This window comes from Tenrec ecaudatus, chromosome 9 (genome assembly GCF_050624435.1).
Source record: "Tenrec ecaudatus isolate mTenEca1 chromosome 9, mTenEca1.hap1, whole genome shotgun sequence".
Taxonomy (NCBI): Eukaryota; Metazoa; Chordata; class Mammalia; order Afrosoricida; family Tenrecidae; genus Tenrec; species Tenrec ecaudatus.
Window position 1 is genome coordinate 70,241,642 of NC_134538.1, and position 15,878 is coordinate 70,257,519.

At 42.5% G+C, this 15,878-nt stretch overlaps 1 protein-coding gene across 1 annotated transcript in view; it reads left to right on the forward strand.

Moving 5' to 3' along the window:
- The window catches only part of ELMO1 (engulfment and cell motility 1), a 673,946-nt gene that overhangs the window by 115,557 nt on the left and 542,511 nt on the right, over positions 1 to 15,878 (forward strand). Inside the window, exon 2 of the mRNA XM_075558190.1 lies at positions 10,126 to 10,276. Within this exon, the coding sequence (XP_075414305.1) occupies positions 10,199 to 10,276 (78 nt within the window). The 5' untranslated portion in view covers positions 10,126 to 10,198. The remainder of the gene's footprint in view (positions 1 to 10,125; positions 10,277 to 15,878) is intronic.

Here is a 15,878-nt window from a genome sequence, read left to right on the forward strand (position 1 = left end):
AAGGTTGGCAATGGTGTTTTTGGTGGGGAGCTTATCGATCACCATATGCCTGTGGCCTTATGACAAATTTAGCAGTGGGTTTCCTTTTTTAGAGTCTATCTAGACAACTCACTAGTTTATAACCTTTCAACTCATGTAATTTCCCTCCTTAACTATAACCTCCAACTTCAGAGGACATTTGACTTTCTTTGGGGGCATTTTCAATTGTCTGGGTGTGCCGTTGACATCTAATTGGCGAAGGCCAATGATGTTGCTTAACATAGGCCAGGCTTCTACAGCCAAGGTTCAGCCAGGCCCAAACACCAATAGTACTGAGGGTGGAAAACCCGGAGCTAGACACATTCTTTGTTTCAATTTCATCCGAAACAAGAGTGACTTAATTCCCTTGCATCTATCCCAGAGGATAAAATGTGGACCGGAGTGTTCATCCGACAAGTGTGCCTTTGTTGCTGTCCCAGAGGAGTTTGTTACTCCCCTGGTGCTCGGTGCTTGTTAATATGGGAAAGCTATTTGGGCATTGTTAAGTGTATTCCCAAGATGAAGGCCTTTTGCGCCTTTGCTGTCTCAGTGGCTGCTTTGTACGCAGCACCTATCTAATTCTCCACCAGAGACTGCAGGGAGTGCCGTGCGTCATTGTGTCCTCACCTGCTCAACAGGTTTTCTCTGAGCATTCTTTGGGAAATAAATAGCAGTTTAGGGAAGCAGTTCAGTCAGCAAGTTTGGTGTTGGATTCATGGACGGGTGGTTTAATTCTGGACTATTTTATGTGGAAGTGGGAGGAGAGTGCTCAAAATACACTTTTATGATCTCTTCTCTTGGCCCCCAGGGGTGCATGGCATTTTGCTTTGAATAGTAATTCACCTCCTGTCTCCCAGACTTCAAGTGGAAGGGTCCTTTTCAAGAAGTTGAGGAGAGTTAAGAGTAGCTCAGTGAATGGATGTTTGTGCCCATCTTCGTGTTTTACGTGCTTCGCGTAGCTGATTACATGAAGACAAGACCTGTGGATGAGAGCGGATATCTGGGATCACACTCGGAAACCGGTGGCTTGCTCTCAAGGTATGATCTTAACTGGTGCGTAAGGAAGAAACATTTGCTGTTTAAACTTTGGGCTTTTAAGCCTTTGTTTTTTCCCTCTTTGTTTCCTTTCTTTCCCTTCCTCCATCTCTCCCTCTTGTCTTTCTTTTTCAAGACTCTAAAGACAGCCACCCTTTCCATTTGTGCGTGCTTTAGACCATGAATTCTAGAGTATTTCCTATGATGGCCACTGTAATTTAGAAGGAGCCCTGGTGGTGCCATGGTTAAACGCTTGCCCACTAACTGAAAGGCCAGTGGTTCAAACTCACCAACCCATCTACATAACAGGGACAGCCCTGCACCCCTAATGAGACAGTCGGCCTCTATCATAACCAATCAACTCCACAGCACCAGGTTTTGCTTTATTCATTTGTGGTGTAGCTTTTACTCCCTTGCTGCTTCCTTTGCGTTTTCTCCTTGAAGTCCTGCACTGTATTGCGACAAACAGGACACTGGCTTCTTTCAGGAGCCTCAGACCTTAAAAAAGAAAGGAAGAATAGCTTCTATGAGAAAATAAATCTCATAATCTCTAAATCTCTCTTAAGCTCTGTGAAGTTTGGCTTGATGACACCAATGGAAACATTTCGGAATGATTCGTCTGAATTCTTGAATGACTTTATGTGCAAACATAGATTAGTATATATTCTATTGGGAGATATATTGAAGTGGTTTTTATTTTTCATGCGATGTATCGGATTTGCCATCTTTTCCCCGAAATGTGTATTGCTTTTGAGGGTGGTCTGCTGGGTCTTGTGTGATCTATGGGTGGTACAAATGACGAATCCATTCAGTTACTAACCAGCAGGTTGGAGGTTGGAGTCCACCCAGAGGTGGCTCTGAAGGAAATCCTGGTCATGTGGTTTGATAAATGAGTAAATGAAAGCAGTGGGTCACAGTTGTAGGCTGATACAAATGAAGTCCCCATGGGTTGGCGTCCATGTGACAGCAATGGGTTTTCTGGGTCTTGTAAGTGCTTGCGTCAAAAGACAGAATTGCCACAGGAGATAGAAGAGACTTGGTATTCCTATGCTGATGACAGTAATGCGGTGGGGTGCATGGTGGGTCTATAGAAGGCACCTGGCTGGTACAGATGGTTAAGCATTGGACTAGTGGCTCAAGAGTTGATGGTTTGAACCCACCAGAAGAATCTTGGAAAACAGGCCTGGTGTGGGCCTGCGGTGGGTTACATTCATGAAATCCCCAGGGAGCTATTGTGTGCTGTCCATAACACGCTCTCCCTGGATCCAACTGAGCTCCAAGGCAATGATAATAACAAAAGGAACAGATGAATTTGCTGATGAATAGGATACCCAGCTGTGAAATGTGATACCTGCTCCTGTAGAATTCACTTTCCAAGAGTTCCAGCGCCGTCCTTCATTCCAGTTTGCACATGTTTTGAAGGAGAGTACGTTATTCCCCAGGACGAGAGTGTTGGAAAGTGCTTTTTGGCTTTACTACAGGATTTGTCTAGGTGGCTGCGGAGATGGTCCTCCTCAAGGGAGAGAGACATGGTGAACTCACTGTGTCATGTTTCCAAATCTTTCCCCCCATCTATTTTCTTAAAAGAATCACTTTCCATGCCTTGAAAGGTAAAGTATTTTAGGATATTTTTCCAGTTGTCATATTATTTGTGTAATAGATGTACCAGGCAGGAGACGCCACCTGCTCAATCCATAGGCAACTTGTACATACAGAAAAATCAGTGACTCGCTGTTGTTGAGTCAACTGCAACTCAAGTCCCTCAGAGAATACAGATGTTAAGTCGCTTTGGTTTGTTTGCTAAAATGCCTTGTGTAGAACTGTATGAAGTCACTGCTCAGAGGCATGGTAGAAATGCCTGGTGGGTTGGGGGTATAAGATAAAACTTACCTAACAAGCTGGTAACCCAACTGTTAATGACTCATTCTGCTTATACTCTGCTGGAGTTATTACCTATTCTAGGATCATACCTGCCTCCGGGTCTTTGCTATTCCCAAGGCCTGGAGGGCCAGATACTTACATGAGTCACCTGTTTACCTCTCGTAGGTTTTGACTCAAATGCCACCTTCTCAGTGCAGTGTCCAGTTTTTATTTTATTTTTTATCTCTCCATGTTGTTTATTTTTTTGTTTTGTGGTGATCATTCTTGGCACCAATGTATCTAAGCCTTTTTTATTATTATTACTGTGTTTTGGCCCTTGACGCACACATTGGTTCAGACTCTCCTTCCTTGCTTTATGTTTTGCTCCATGGCCCTTGTTAACGTCTAATATCTACATTTGCTGCTCTGTCACCTACAGTGAGACGAGGCTTGGCATAGAGTAGAGACACACTAATTATTTGTTGACCGAGTGACAAAGTGACTGCTTTATAGAGTTACTCTTGCTGGTTAGCACTGATTAACTTTACAGCGGGCTTCCCTAATCATCCTGGGGCAAAGAAGCGGCAATTTTATTTTGGTTCATTTTCTTGACTTGTCAGGAAGTAAAGTTAGCTATTTATATCTATATAAATAGAAATAGAAATATCTATTTCTATTGCTGGTGTGGTTGAGACTTCTTTTGGTATTAGCCCTGCTATCTCTCCCATCTCAGCAACATCTAACTGCCACAGAATTTCGATGGTGACTGGTCAGGCCCATAGTGGACTAATGAAGAACCAGCTCACATGTCTATTATCATCTTCCTGCCTAGGAGATACATTTTAAAAATGAAATAAACATGTTTTTTAAAAAGGAAAGAATGACCAAGAATTCAGTTGAAAAAGGGCAGGGGATTTGGAAAGCCACTGAAAAGTATACATGAAACTTTGCCTCTTACTGTTCAATGTCACTTAATTTTAAGAGAAATACAAGTTAAAAGTTCAATCAGATAGATTTTTTTTCCCTTTTCAACCCGTCAGGTTTGCAGAAATCCAATTTGTGCGTGAGGCAGTGTGTAAATAGGAAAGCTCATATGCTACTGGGGGGAGTATACATCGGACTAACCTACGAGGAGATATTTGGAAATATTTGTCAAATTTTTACAATGCATATACTCTCCCACCTATGAATGTTGCTTGTATGAGTGTCTCGTATGGATGAACTTAGCCATGTGCAGAATAGTGCAGGCACGAGGTATCCCTCAGAGCCTTGTTTATAATCCCTTGAAGAAATCGCCCAAGGGCCAAGAAGCAGAGAACTATCTAAAAACACAGAATATATTTATATATATAATACCAGGAAACTGTAAAAAGATTGAGGAAGCTCTGTTCATACCCTTATAGAAAGAACTACGAGATACACTAAACAGCAACAACAATGCACAGAATGCTACCTTTTACTTAATGAAAAGCTGGAAATTCCAGGAAGATGGCGACTGAGTAACACACACCAAAGGGACTCCACGGAAATCAGCCCAAGAGAGTTACTAAGAGGGAAATTCAACACGGTTGGATCGCAGGAGGGGCATCATAAAGCTAAGTAGGCACAGATCCACAAGGTTTTGAGGGGCTGGGGACTTTTGGCTTACCACAGAGGAGGCTGGCTAGATCTTGACCTTAGCCCTGCCACTGTCTCGGCCAGAGACGGGACCATTTGGAGCCTGCGAAGGGGCTTCATCTCAAGACAGCCACAGCTTGCCACTGCCTCAGGGCAGGGATTAAACCCTTGCATCCCCACTGGCAGGGTTGGGGGTCAGCTACATTGTTACTTTTGTTTCCCCCTCTTCTCTCAATTCCCCCACAGTCTCAGCAGGCTTACTTTTTAATTTTTCCCCTCTATGTCGCTTCCCTGACCTCCAAACCACTCCCCTTAGCCTACGGTATTTACGTCTGCCCTACAACCAGTTAGGTGAGCTCCACCCTGTGCAGTTAGCCTGAGGATGGCTAAATCCCAGACTACCTCCAGCAGTGGATATTCCCGTCCAACTTCTTACCTGGGAATTCTTGCCTACATGACTGGGAGAGCCCCTATTTCTCCTCTGTTGTACCACGTGACTGCTTGGCCAACACTTACCAACATTCCAAGCTGCTGCAGGAACATCTGCCCAACTTCTGCAGTGATCTACCTGCCAGGGTAATTCCGCCCAGCATTCATGGTGTACTACATCAAAGCAGGCAACCCACCAGTCTTCTGGGGGCACTCCCCTGAGAGGAAAGGCACAGGAGAATAAAGTGGTAGGTGAATTCCATAGTGAAATTAGCTATAGGCAGTTTGAAGAAGCATTCCTACCAGTCTCCCAGAGAGAGCCAGTGCTCTTCGACTCCCTGGAAAATGACACCTGCTCCTTTAAACAACTCAATGTAAGCAGCCATCAGCCCCAACGACCTCAATGAAGGAGCAGGAGGAACAAAAGGCAATGGAAGATGTCCTGAATATAATGACATACATAGAAGAAGCAGACATTGACCTGCCACAGAAATAAATTTTCAGAATTCTGCTAGGAGTCATACAGGATATGTGGGAAATGGTACAGAAAAATGATAAAATGATAGGGGAGATAAAAGAACACCAGCTAGACTGAATCCCAAAAGATGTCACCAAGGCACATAATAGTTAAACTATCCAACTTGGAGGAAAAGGAAAAATTCATGAGAGCAGCTAGAGAAAAACAATCACATATAAAGGTTCCAAAATAAGAACATGCTCAGTCCTATCAGCAAAAACTATGAAGAAGAGGAGAGAGTGGAGTTACATATTCCAAAAATTGAAGGAAAATAACACAAACCCAAGAATACTCTACCCATTCAAATTATAGATCAAGATAGATGGAGAAGTAAGAATCATCCCAGATAAGGAACAACTCAAAGAATATATTAGAAGAAACACAGCCCAACAAAAGATCCTTGTTTACCCAGTAAGGGCAGAAGAATCACACTCACCATGCATAAATAAGAGACTGCCATATAGAACAACCTCATCCAGAGGGCAACAAAGAGAAAACAGACCCTAAGATAGCATTGTCTTAGGGATGGAAAGAAGTCAAGAATCACACACACACACACACACACACACACAAAACACACTAATATGAAAGGAAGGTAGGAAAACACCCAACACAGCAGGTATAAGATGGCATCACAGACTGCACAGATGGAGATAATAGCCCTCAATATCAATGGTCTGAACTCAGACATTAGAAGACAGAGACTAGTAGACTGGCTTAGAAAACACAAAGCCATCAATCTACTACCTACAAGAGACACATCTCAATGCTACAGACAAAAATAGTTTGAGAATCAAAGGCTGGAGAAAGGCATACCAAGCAAACAGCAATGCAAAAAAAAAAAGCAGGGTTTGCACTCCTAATCTCAAATAAAATTTACCTCAAGCTGCAAACCATTAAAAGAGATAAGAAGGGACAGCATATAATGATCCAGGGAATGGTAGACAAAGAACCACTAAGCATTGTAAACATATATTCTCCGAATGAGTGACCCGCTGAATAGGTCCACCAAACACTCCAACCTCAACAGTTATACTGGGTGACTTCAATACACTGCTCTCTGAGAAAGATAGATCACAGGGAAAGAAACTGAACAAGGAGGCTAGAGATCTAACCACTACAATTAGACAATTTAACCTGATAGGTATTTACAGAGCATTTCATCCAAATACAAAAAAAAAATCACATTCTTTTCAAACCCACATGACATATTTGTAGATAGACCACATGCTGGGGCATAAGGTGAATCTACATAAATTTAAGCACATTGATATCATACAGACCTCTCTTTCTGACCAATGTGCCATAAGGCTAGAAATCAACAAAAGGAAGACAAAGAAAACAAGAGGAAACAATTGGAGGATGAATAACTCTCTACTGCAAAAGGAGCGTGTACTGGCACAGATCAGAGATGAAATTAAGAAATTTTTAGAAAATGAGAATGAGAACATGATGTTTCAAAACTTATGGGACCCAGCAAAGGCATTCATCAGAGGATGTTTCATCACAATCCATGCACACCTGAGAAGGAAGAGAGACTCATGATTGATATGCTGGCACAAAATTTACAACTAGAGCAGAAGTCAGCAGGACAATCCTAATGGCAAATGAAAAGAAATGATAAAAATCAGGGCTGAGATTCAGGAGAGGGAAAATAAGAAAACTATGGAAAAAATTAATGCTGCTAAAAGTCGATTCTTTGAAAGGATAAACAGAATTAACAGATCACTGGCAAACCTAATCAAAGAAAAGAGGGAATCAATTTCAATAGCAAGAATGAGGGATGAAAGAGGGGACATTACAACAGACCTTAATATAATCAAAAGGATAATTACATAGTATTACAAAGGATTGTACTCCAATGAATTCAACAATGTGGAAGACATGGACAAATTCTTGGAAAAACAATTCCTCCCTAGACTGTCCCCAAAGGACGTGAAGAATCTCAACAGACCCATAGCAACAGAAGAAATAGACAAGGTTATAAAGGGATTACAAACAAACAAAAAATCCCTGGAGCAGATGGCTTCACTGGAGAATTCTACCAAGCATTTAGGAAAGAACTAACATCAATCCTACTCAAACTCTTCCAGAATGTAAAAAAAAAACCCCGGCAAACTCCCAAACTCATTCTATGAAGCTAGTATAACTCTGATATCAAAACCAGGAAGGGTCCCACAAGAATCAAGACCTACAGACCAATATCCCTAATGAACATCGATGCAAAAATCCTTAACAAAATACTGGCCAAAAGAATACAAAAGTATATAAAACAAATAATTCACCATGACCAAGTGGGATTCATACCAGGGATGTAGGAATGGTTCAACATACAAAGGGCCATTAGTATCATTTGCCATATTGACACGAAAAACTGTAAGAACTACATGATAATATTGATAGATGCAGAAAAAGTATTCGACAACATCCAACACCAATTCTTGTTTAAGACACTTGAGAATATAGGAATGGAAGGGAAATTCCTCAAGACAATACAAGCTATATTTGAAAAACCAACAGCCAACGTGGTAGTCAATGGAGAAAAGAGTAACATCATCCAACTTGACGGGGGTAAGGAGGTGGTGTTGACCAACCCAGGGACAAGGGAGTAACAAGTGATCTAAATTAGTTGCAAGGAGTGTGTGAGAGGCATGGTAAGGGCAATGTAACTGAGATAAATTACTGAAACCCAAATAAAGGCTGAGCATGATAGTGGGACAAGAAGAAAGTAAAAGGAAATAGAGAAAAGAATTAGGAGACAAAGAATATTTATAGAAGTCTAAATACAGGCATGTACATATGTAAATATATTTATAGAGGATGGTGGGAAAATAGATCTACATGCATATATTTATAGGTTTAGTATTAAGGCAGCAGATGGACATTGGACGTCCACTGAAATACTTACTCAATGCAAGAACACTTTGCTCTATTATATTGGCATTCCATGATGCACACCTTCCTGAAACGATCACTGAAGACAAAGTGGGTGCATAAGCAAATGTGGTAAGGAAAGTTGATATTGCCCAGCTATCAAAAGATATAGCATCTGGGGGCTTAATGACTTACAGGTACACCAGCACCCATATAACTCAGAAGCATCAAAGCCCACATGGAAGAAGCACACCAGCCTGTGCGACCATGAGGTGTAGAAGGGATCAGGTATCAGGCATCAAAGAACAAAAAATCATATCATTATAAATGAGGGGTAATGCAGAGTAGATACCCAAAGCCCATCTGTAGCCAACTGGACACCCACTTACTGAAGGGTCGCGGGGAGGAGACAAGCCAGTCAGGTTGCAGGTAGCAATGATGAAACATACAACGTTCCCTAATTCTTAAATGCTCCGCCCTCCCCCTTCATGATCCCAATTCTACCTTACAAATCTGGCTAAACCAGAGGATGTACACTGGTACAGATATGAACTGGAAACACAGGGAATCCAGGACAGATGATCCCTTCAGGACCAGTGATGAGAGTGGCGATATATGGAGGGTGGAGGGAAGGTGGGGTAGAAAGTGGGAACTGATTACAAGGACCTGCATATAACCTCCTCCCTGGGGGATGGACAACAGAAAAGTGGGTGAAGGGAAAGATCGGACAGTGTAAGATATGACAAAATAATAATAACTTATAAATTATCAAGGGTTCATGAGGGAGGGGACATTAGGGAAGGAGGGGGAAAATGAGCTAAAACTAAGGGCTCAAGTAGAAAGCAGATGTTTTGAGAATGATGATGGTAACAAATGTGCAAATGTGCTTGACACAATGGATGTATGTATGGATTGTGATATGAATTGTGTGAGCCCCCAATAAAATGTTTAAAAAGAATTCCTTGAACTCTTTTTGCTGCCCTCTCTTAGATAATATATCACTAAGTTTCGAATCAGGTGAACATTTAACCTGTCTAAAAATAATAATCATATTGTTAAAGAAACACACCCTAAATGAAATGGGCCAGTTAGCGGGGAGGAGGAAGAGGCTAGTCTTATTTCCTTTGTGTCATCAACATCATTCGCGCCAAGGAGAATTCAAGGTTGTGAATTCTTTTCTCTCCACATGTCGGTTTTCTGCCCTGGCGGACGGTTCATTGTGTGCACTGCGCTTGAGGGGGGAGTGTGTGTGTGCACGTGTGGGACCTCCTGGCCATTTCTCCTTCCTCATCATAACTTGGTTGCTATAGTGCAGAGGTCTATTTGTGACAGAACACGCTTTAAAGAAACCCTGCTTCCTGACTACGACTTCCTGGGCAATCAGTCCTTCCGGAGACTGTTGAGCATGAGGGTTTACATGCTTTCTTGGCTGGGGAGTAAGCACAGCTCTTTCCGAAGCGGGGCACCATTGGACTTGCAACTGGGGTAAGTGCCTTTGCCGCACAAGAGAATTCTCACCAACTGTACTTACCCTGGTGGCGTCTCCTCATGGTGGCTTTAACTCAGGGCATTGGCGCCTTACCCTGCCTTTCTTCTGTCCTCGGAAGCATGCCTGCTAGATGTGCCGTGGTGCCCTGGCGTCTTCAGCCCCAATGTACCGACTGGGTGCTGTTCTCAAACCTAAACCACCAGTGAAAACAGGAAATGATGAAGCAGAATTTGTCCAGCCTCTGCACTGAGCGCCTATTCTTTCTCTTTTTGTCATTTCTCACTAGGTACGGACACGTGCAGTTGTCTGCGCCCTAGGACACCCAGACCCACTGGCTTTGGACTTATTCGGGGTTCACAATGCCGCCTCCCGCAGACATCGTTAAGGTGGCCATAGAATGGCCAGGTGCCTACCCCAAACTGATGGAAATCGACCAGGTTAGTAGTAATGAGAGCAGTGATGGGGGTGAATGTTCAGTTCCTTTCTTTACTAGAATTTTCCTAGACTCCCGTCTCTCTCTGGCCATGTTGAAAACCCTGTGAAATAGTAGTTTCAGTGTTTTTTATTTCCATGTTAAGTGCAGTGGGCATGGGTGGAGTTTTTACGATCATCTAGCATCTACTTGGACTCTGTCCATGCGGAGCTTGTTCCTGTAGCTATGATGGTGGCTGGAGGGACGAGTGCACTGGGCTTGGGGCCACCCACACAGAGGAGGATGGCCAGGTCCTGCCTTTGTGCCCACGCCTGTGTGCCAGTTGTGTCAATAACAGCAGTGCACAAATCAATCTCTCCATCGTTTTTCCCTCCCTTTTTGCAAAACGGGCCAAGTTTGTACTTTGGTGGTACTTTGGTACCATATTCAGAATGATTTAATGTGATTATTATGGCAGGGCTCAGTCTTGGATCCCAGCCATTGTAATTTTATGAATGTTGAATCCACGGTGTATCTAGCATATTATCTGATGGGTGATGGCTGAGGATGTATGGGTTTATGCACCAGCGTACAAACAAATCAATGTATTTGTTTTGTCCCGAGCAGTACAAGTGGTTAATGTGCTTGACTGCTCACCAAAAGGAGGGAGGTTTCAAGTTCATTCCGAGGCTTCTTGGAAGAAAGGCCCGGTGACCTACTTTATGAAAATCAGCCACTAAAAATCCTCATGAGTCCAGGTCAACTCTGATACCTATAGGGTCACCAAGAATCAGAATTAACAGCAACTAGTACAAATATTTATGAAATTTTATAAAATGACCAGAAACACATTTTCTTAGATGCTTGTACCTATAAAGACACCCTTGAATCGGAGAGTCTCGCTCTCTGGCTGTCGTTTATTATTTGATACCAGGGTAATGCCTTACGGTTATTTTAGTCCGTCTTCCACTGCAGTCATTCTAGAGCCAGTGATTTAAGGGGAAAAGGATTGAGCCCTAACATACACTTACAGGTGTCACAAAGCATGGAATAGAGGAATTTAGATGACTTACTATGTTTTCAAGATAGGATAGCAGAGTATTTATTTTCTTATTTTTTTCCCTTTCTGTTCTAGATATTAGTTTGTGATCATGACTTAGAATTTCTTTCCTTTTTCCTCGTGGGGGTTTTAATGTTTAGTTGAAGATTATGGTTACGTGTTACATAGGATTCCTGAATCTAGGAGGAATCATTAAAATAGATGATCTAGGTCAAATCATAATTAGTTGAGCTTCAGTTTGAGTGTCAGAAAGGATACAGTTTTAGGGTCACTGTCACAGATGGAAGAGCCTGGTGGCTCTATGGTTTAGGTGTTGGGCTGGTAGGCACAGGTCAGCAGTTCCAGTCCAGGAAGATAAGACTGCCGGAGATTCACAGTCTCAGGAACCAGAAGGAGAAGTGTGACCCCGCCCTCTTGGCTCGCTATGAGTCAGAATGAACTCAATGGTTTGGGGTTTGAATAGCATAAAAGGTGTCAGCATTTCCCTGTCATTTTTAATTTGAGAATCTGAGGTAGAGTTGTGTAATCCCAGAAGCAACCCACAGAACTAGAGATGCCCAATTTGTGTCAGGGAGAAAACATCATTTCTTGTAGGTTGTTTGAGAAAAAAAAATGGTATTTGAATTTGCCTAAAAATAATAATAATGATGATGAAGTTTGGACACTTGGTCTATACCAAATGGAATTAGGACTGTGGTGTGGACACAATATAGGTAGGCCTCGGTTTAGCTACACCCCAGAGAACCGTGGTTCCAGTAAGGTAGGATTTCGTCCTCTCCTGCCTGAGGTGAGCCTGGCTGATGGGATGCCTTATCGTTTCTGCTCGGTAAAGATTTACAATCTCAGAAGCCATACCCGGGAAACTATTCGTTGGAGTCAACTGCATGGCAAGCATTTTCTTTTACTATGTATTTTATAATGCATGATGAGACTGCAAAGAGTTTGTGGGAAATTCCGTGATCTTCTCATTTTGTTTCCCACGTCCCTGAACTTTTGGAAGCCCCCTTGTATAGGAGCCCTGTCACGTAGTAGCTAAAGCACTCACTGATAACCAAAATATCAGTAGTTCAAACCCACCATGCCTTCTGAGAGGAAGATGTGGTCATCAGGTTCCATAAAGATTTAGTCTTGATAACCTTTTTAGGGCCGTTCTAAGGACATTCCTTGAGTTTGCTGCGAATGGGAATGGACTCAGTGGTGTTGGATTTCATTGGGCTGGTTTATAACACATACTGTAATTTTCCTAAACCATTGGGGAGGCTTGGAGGTATCACTGTTCTTTATCCCTAAATACTCGGTGCGTATTCTCTATGAATGAAATAAGCCTCTTATATAAGCACAGAGCAGTTCTAAAAGTTCAGAAATTTGGCATTGCTTCAACATTGTCTTCTAATTCAACATCCTTAGTCCATCTTCAAATTTCACCAGAATTCCCAGTAAGCTCCCTTAAAGCGATTTCTCCAGGTGCATTCATTACATTCATTGCCATGCCTCTCTAGTCCCTCTTTATCTGCAACCTTGACATTTTTTTGAGGACTACAAGGCATCTCTTTGTCTGATGTTTCCTTGTGACTGGAATTCTAGGCCTTGTGTTTTGGCAGAAATGCCAGGGAGATGAGGTTGTATCGTTCTTGGTTCATTCTATCAGGAGGTGCAAGATGCTTCTTTGTCTCATAATTGGTTTTATATTATAATTTTATAGGTGAGAATATTAACGCTCAAAGAAGCTAAGTGTTTTGCATGTCAGCAATAGAAGCAGGGCACAAACCCAGGCCTCTCTTACTCCAAAGACTGAACACTTGACTCGCTTGTCATTCCCTGGGACTCTCACATGGAGACCTGCACAAAGATATTGAACCCCAGATACTTGTTCTGAAGCTCATAGGGCTGTGCCGAGACTCAGGGCTGTGCCAGGGTCAGGTACTGTTTCTTGACCTACTGGTAAGATGACAAGAGAATAAGAAATGAACTCTTGTTGAGCTATAAAGAGTAGAATATTGATTTTGACTTGGGCTTTCTCGTAATCACCTACCTTGTTCAGTAGGTATTGTGTAGTCCACGTCTCTCCCATTGCACCTGGGTCACCTCTGTATTAGAAAGTTCTGTGGTTCCTTTTGTTCTAGATAGCTGTGATTCTACTTAGAGGTATTTACAGAAGTTGGGCTAGGCCTTATTTCTCAGTAACCTAGCAGAAATCTAAGCATCCATCTATGCATCACATTGTGTTATCTTTATCCAGAGCAGGAGCAAGGAATGTCTGACCTGGGGGCTGTGTAAGGCCCAAGACTCTATCAAGGGCAGCCAACATCACATGCCTCACTAAAGAGAAGCCATTCCAGCCATTACATTGAAAACAACACTACCAAAAGAAACCAAAGCAAAGAACTCACTGCCAATGACTCAGATTTGACTCATGGTAACCCATAGAACAGGGTAGAATTGTCCCCTTGGGTTTCGAGACTATAACTCTTTACAGGAGTAGAAAATTTCATCTTTCTCCATCAGAATGTCCGGTGGTTTTGAACTGCTGACCTTAAAATTAGCAGCCCACTAGGGTTCCTGCCCTCACATGAGGGGTGAATTCATTTTTCAAAAATACTTTTATTTTGGGCTCTTACAACTCTTACCACAATCCATACATTCCTCCAGTGTGTCAAGCACCTTTGCACATATGCCGCCATCATCATTTTCAAAGCATTCTCTTCCCTCTTGAGTGTCCCTGATAGCAACTTCCCATTTCTTCCCCTTCCCTCCTCCACCCCTCCCTCACAAACCCTTGATAAGTTATAGATTATTATTTCCATATCTTACATCACCCTCTGTCACCCCTCACTCTTCCGTTATTTGTCCCCCTGAGAGGGGGTTATAGGTTGATCCTTGTGATCGATTCCCTCTTTCTCCCTCCACCCTCCCCTAATCATCTTGGTATCTCTACTCCCTGTGTTTTGAGCTCTTATCTGTAGCAGTGTGTATGTTCTGGTTTAATCCGATTTGTAAGGTAGAATTGAGATCATGATTGTGGGGTGGAGGAAGCACCAAAGAACTAGAGGAACTGCACCCTAGCTGGCTCATCTTTTCCTTGTGGCCTCTCTGTGAGGGAATGTCCAATTGTCTACAGATGGGCATTGGGTCTCCATTCCAGCCCCCCAACCCACATTCACATTGGGTTTGATTTTGTTCTGGGTCTTAGATGCCTGATACCGGATCCCATCGACACCTCATGATCACACAGGCTGGTGTGCTTCTTCTATGTGGGCTTTGTTGCTTCTTAGCTAGATGGTCATTTGTTGATCTTCAATCCTTTAAGACCCCAGATGCTACATCTTTTGATAGCTTGCCACCATCAGCTTTATTCAGCACATTTGCTCATTTACATATTTTGTCTTCCGCGATCGTGTCAGGAAGGTGAGCATCACAGAATGCCGGATTGTTAGAACAAAGTGTTCTTGTGTTGAGGGAATACTTGAGTTGAAGCCTAATGTCCATCTGCAACCTTAGTTTTTAACATATAGATATGAGTACATAGTTCTATTCCCTCCCATATATATATATATATTTGCATATGTACATGCCTGTATTTAGGCCTCTATAAATGTCCTTTGCCTTCTGGTTCTTTCCTCTATTTCCTTTTACTTTTCTCTTGCCGCAGGCGAGTTCATTAAATGTTTGACCAGTCTAGCCTGAGAATGATATTATAAATATCCAAATGTCCATTGGCAGAAAAATGTTTCCCCACCCCTGGGTCTTTGTCCTGGAGTTTACACAAGAATCACTTAGTGTGTTTGTGAAAATCTTAAAACTTACATTCCCACTCCATGTACAGAGATTTTTAAATGTGTTGGCCAGAAGTAGGGCTCTTAACCGATGTTTGTAATAAGTCCTGGGGACCCTGAAGTTTGAGAACTCTTCGTTAGACAATGAGCTCATTGTGACCTATTAACTTCCCTAATAAAGCCCCTTAATCATGAGTATTGTCTGTGGGTTCGCTGTGGCCATGGCAACAAATTATCTTACCCAGCTTAGAAGTAGAGTGCCTTGGGAGGAATGGTTGGTGTCAGAATAGGGTACAGAAGGAGAGAGGATGAAGGCATGTTTGACCGCTGCTTAGTGGCAATAGGAAAGTCAGATGAGGTCACATATGGTGCCTCATGCCATTGACTCTAAACTGTATGGGAGACCCATACCCGAGGCTTCCTGAATGGTGATTTTCATGGCCAGCCTCATTCTCTTGGCCAGCCTTTAACAGTATTTGTTGTATTTGAGAGGATGCTCACTTGGGCATCCTTGTTTATCTTCCTTGTTAAGTATTGAGGGGCCAGTTTTCCATTTCCACTCATCAAGAAAAGCCGCTCAGAGCACTTTACAAATTGCACTTGTTCTTAAGAGAGATATCCACTAGCCAGCTCCTGGATTCTCCTCTGGCCTTTACTTGTTTAATAACCGTGCTTCAACCTCAGAGAGCCACCTGAGGTTGAAAATAGTGGGTGTCTGGATATACCAAAGCCCAAAGACTACTACATCCATTATTCTTGGTACGTAACTATTTACAGAGCAGCATATTTCTCAG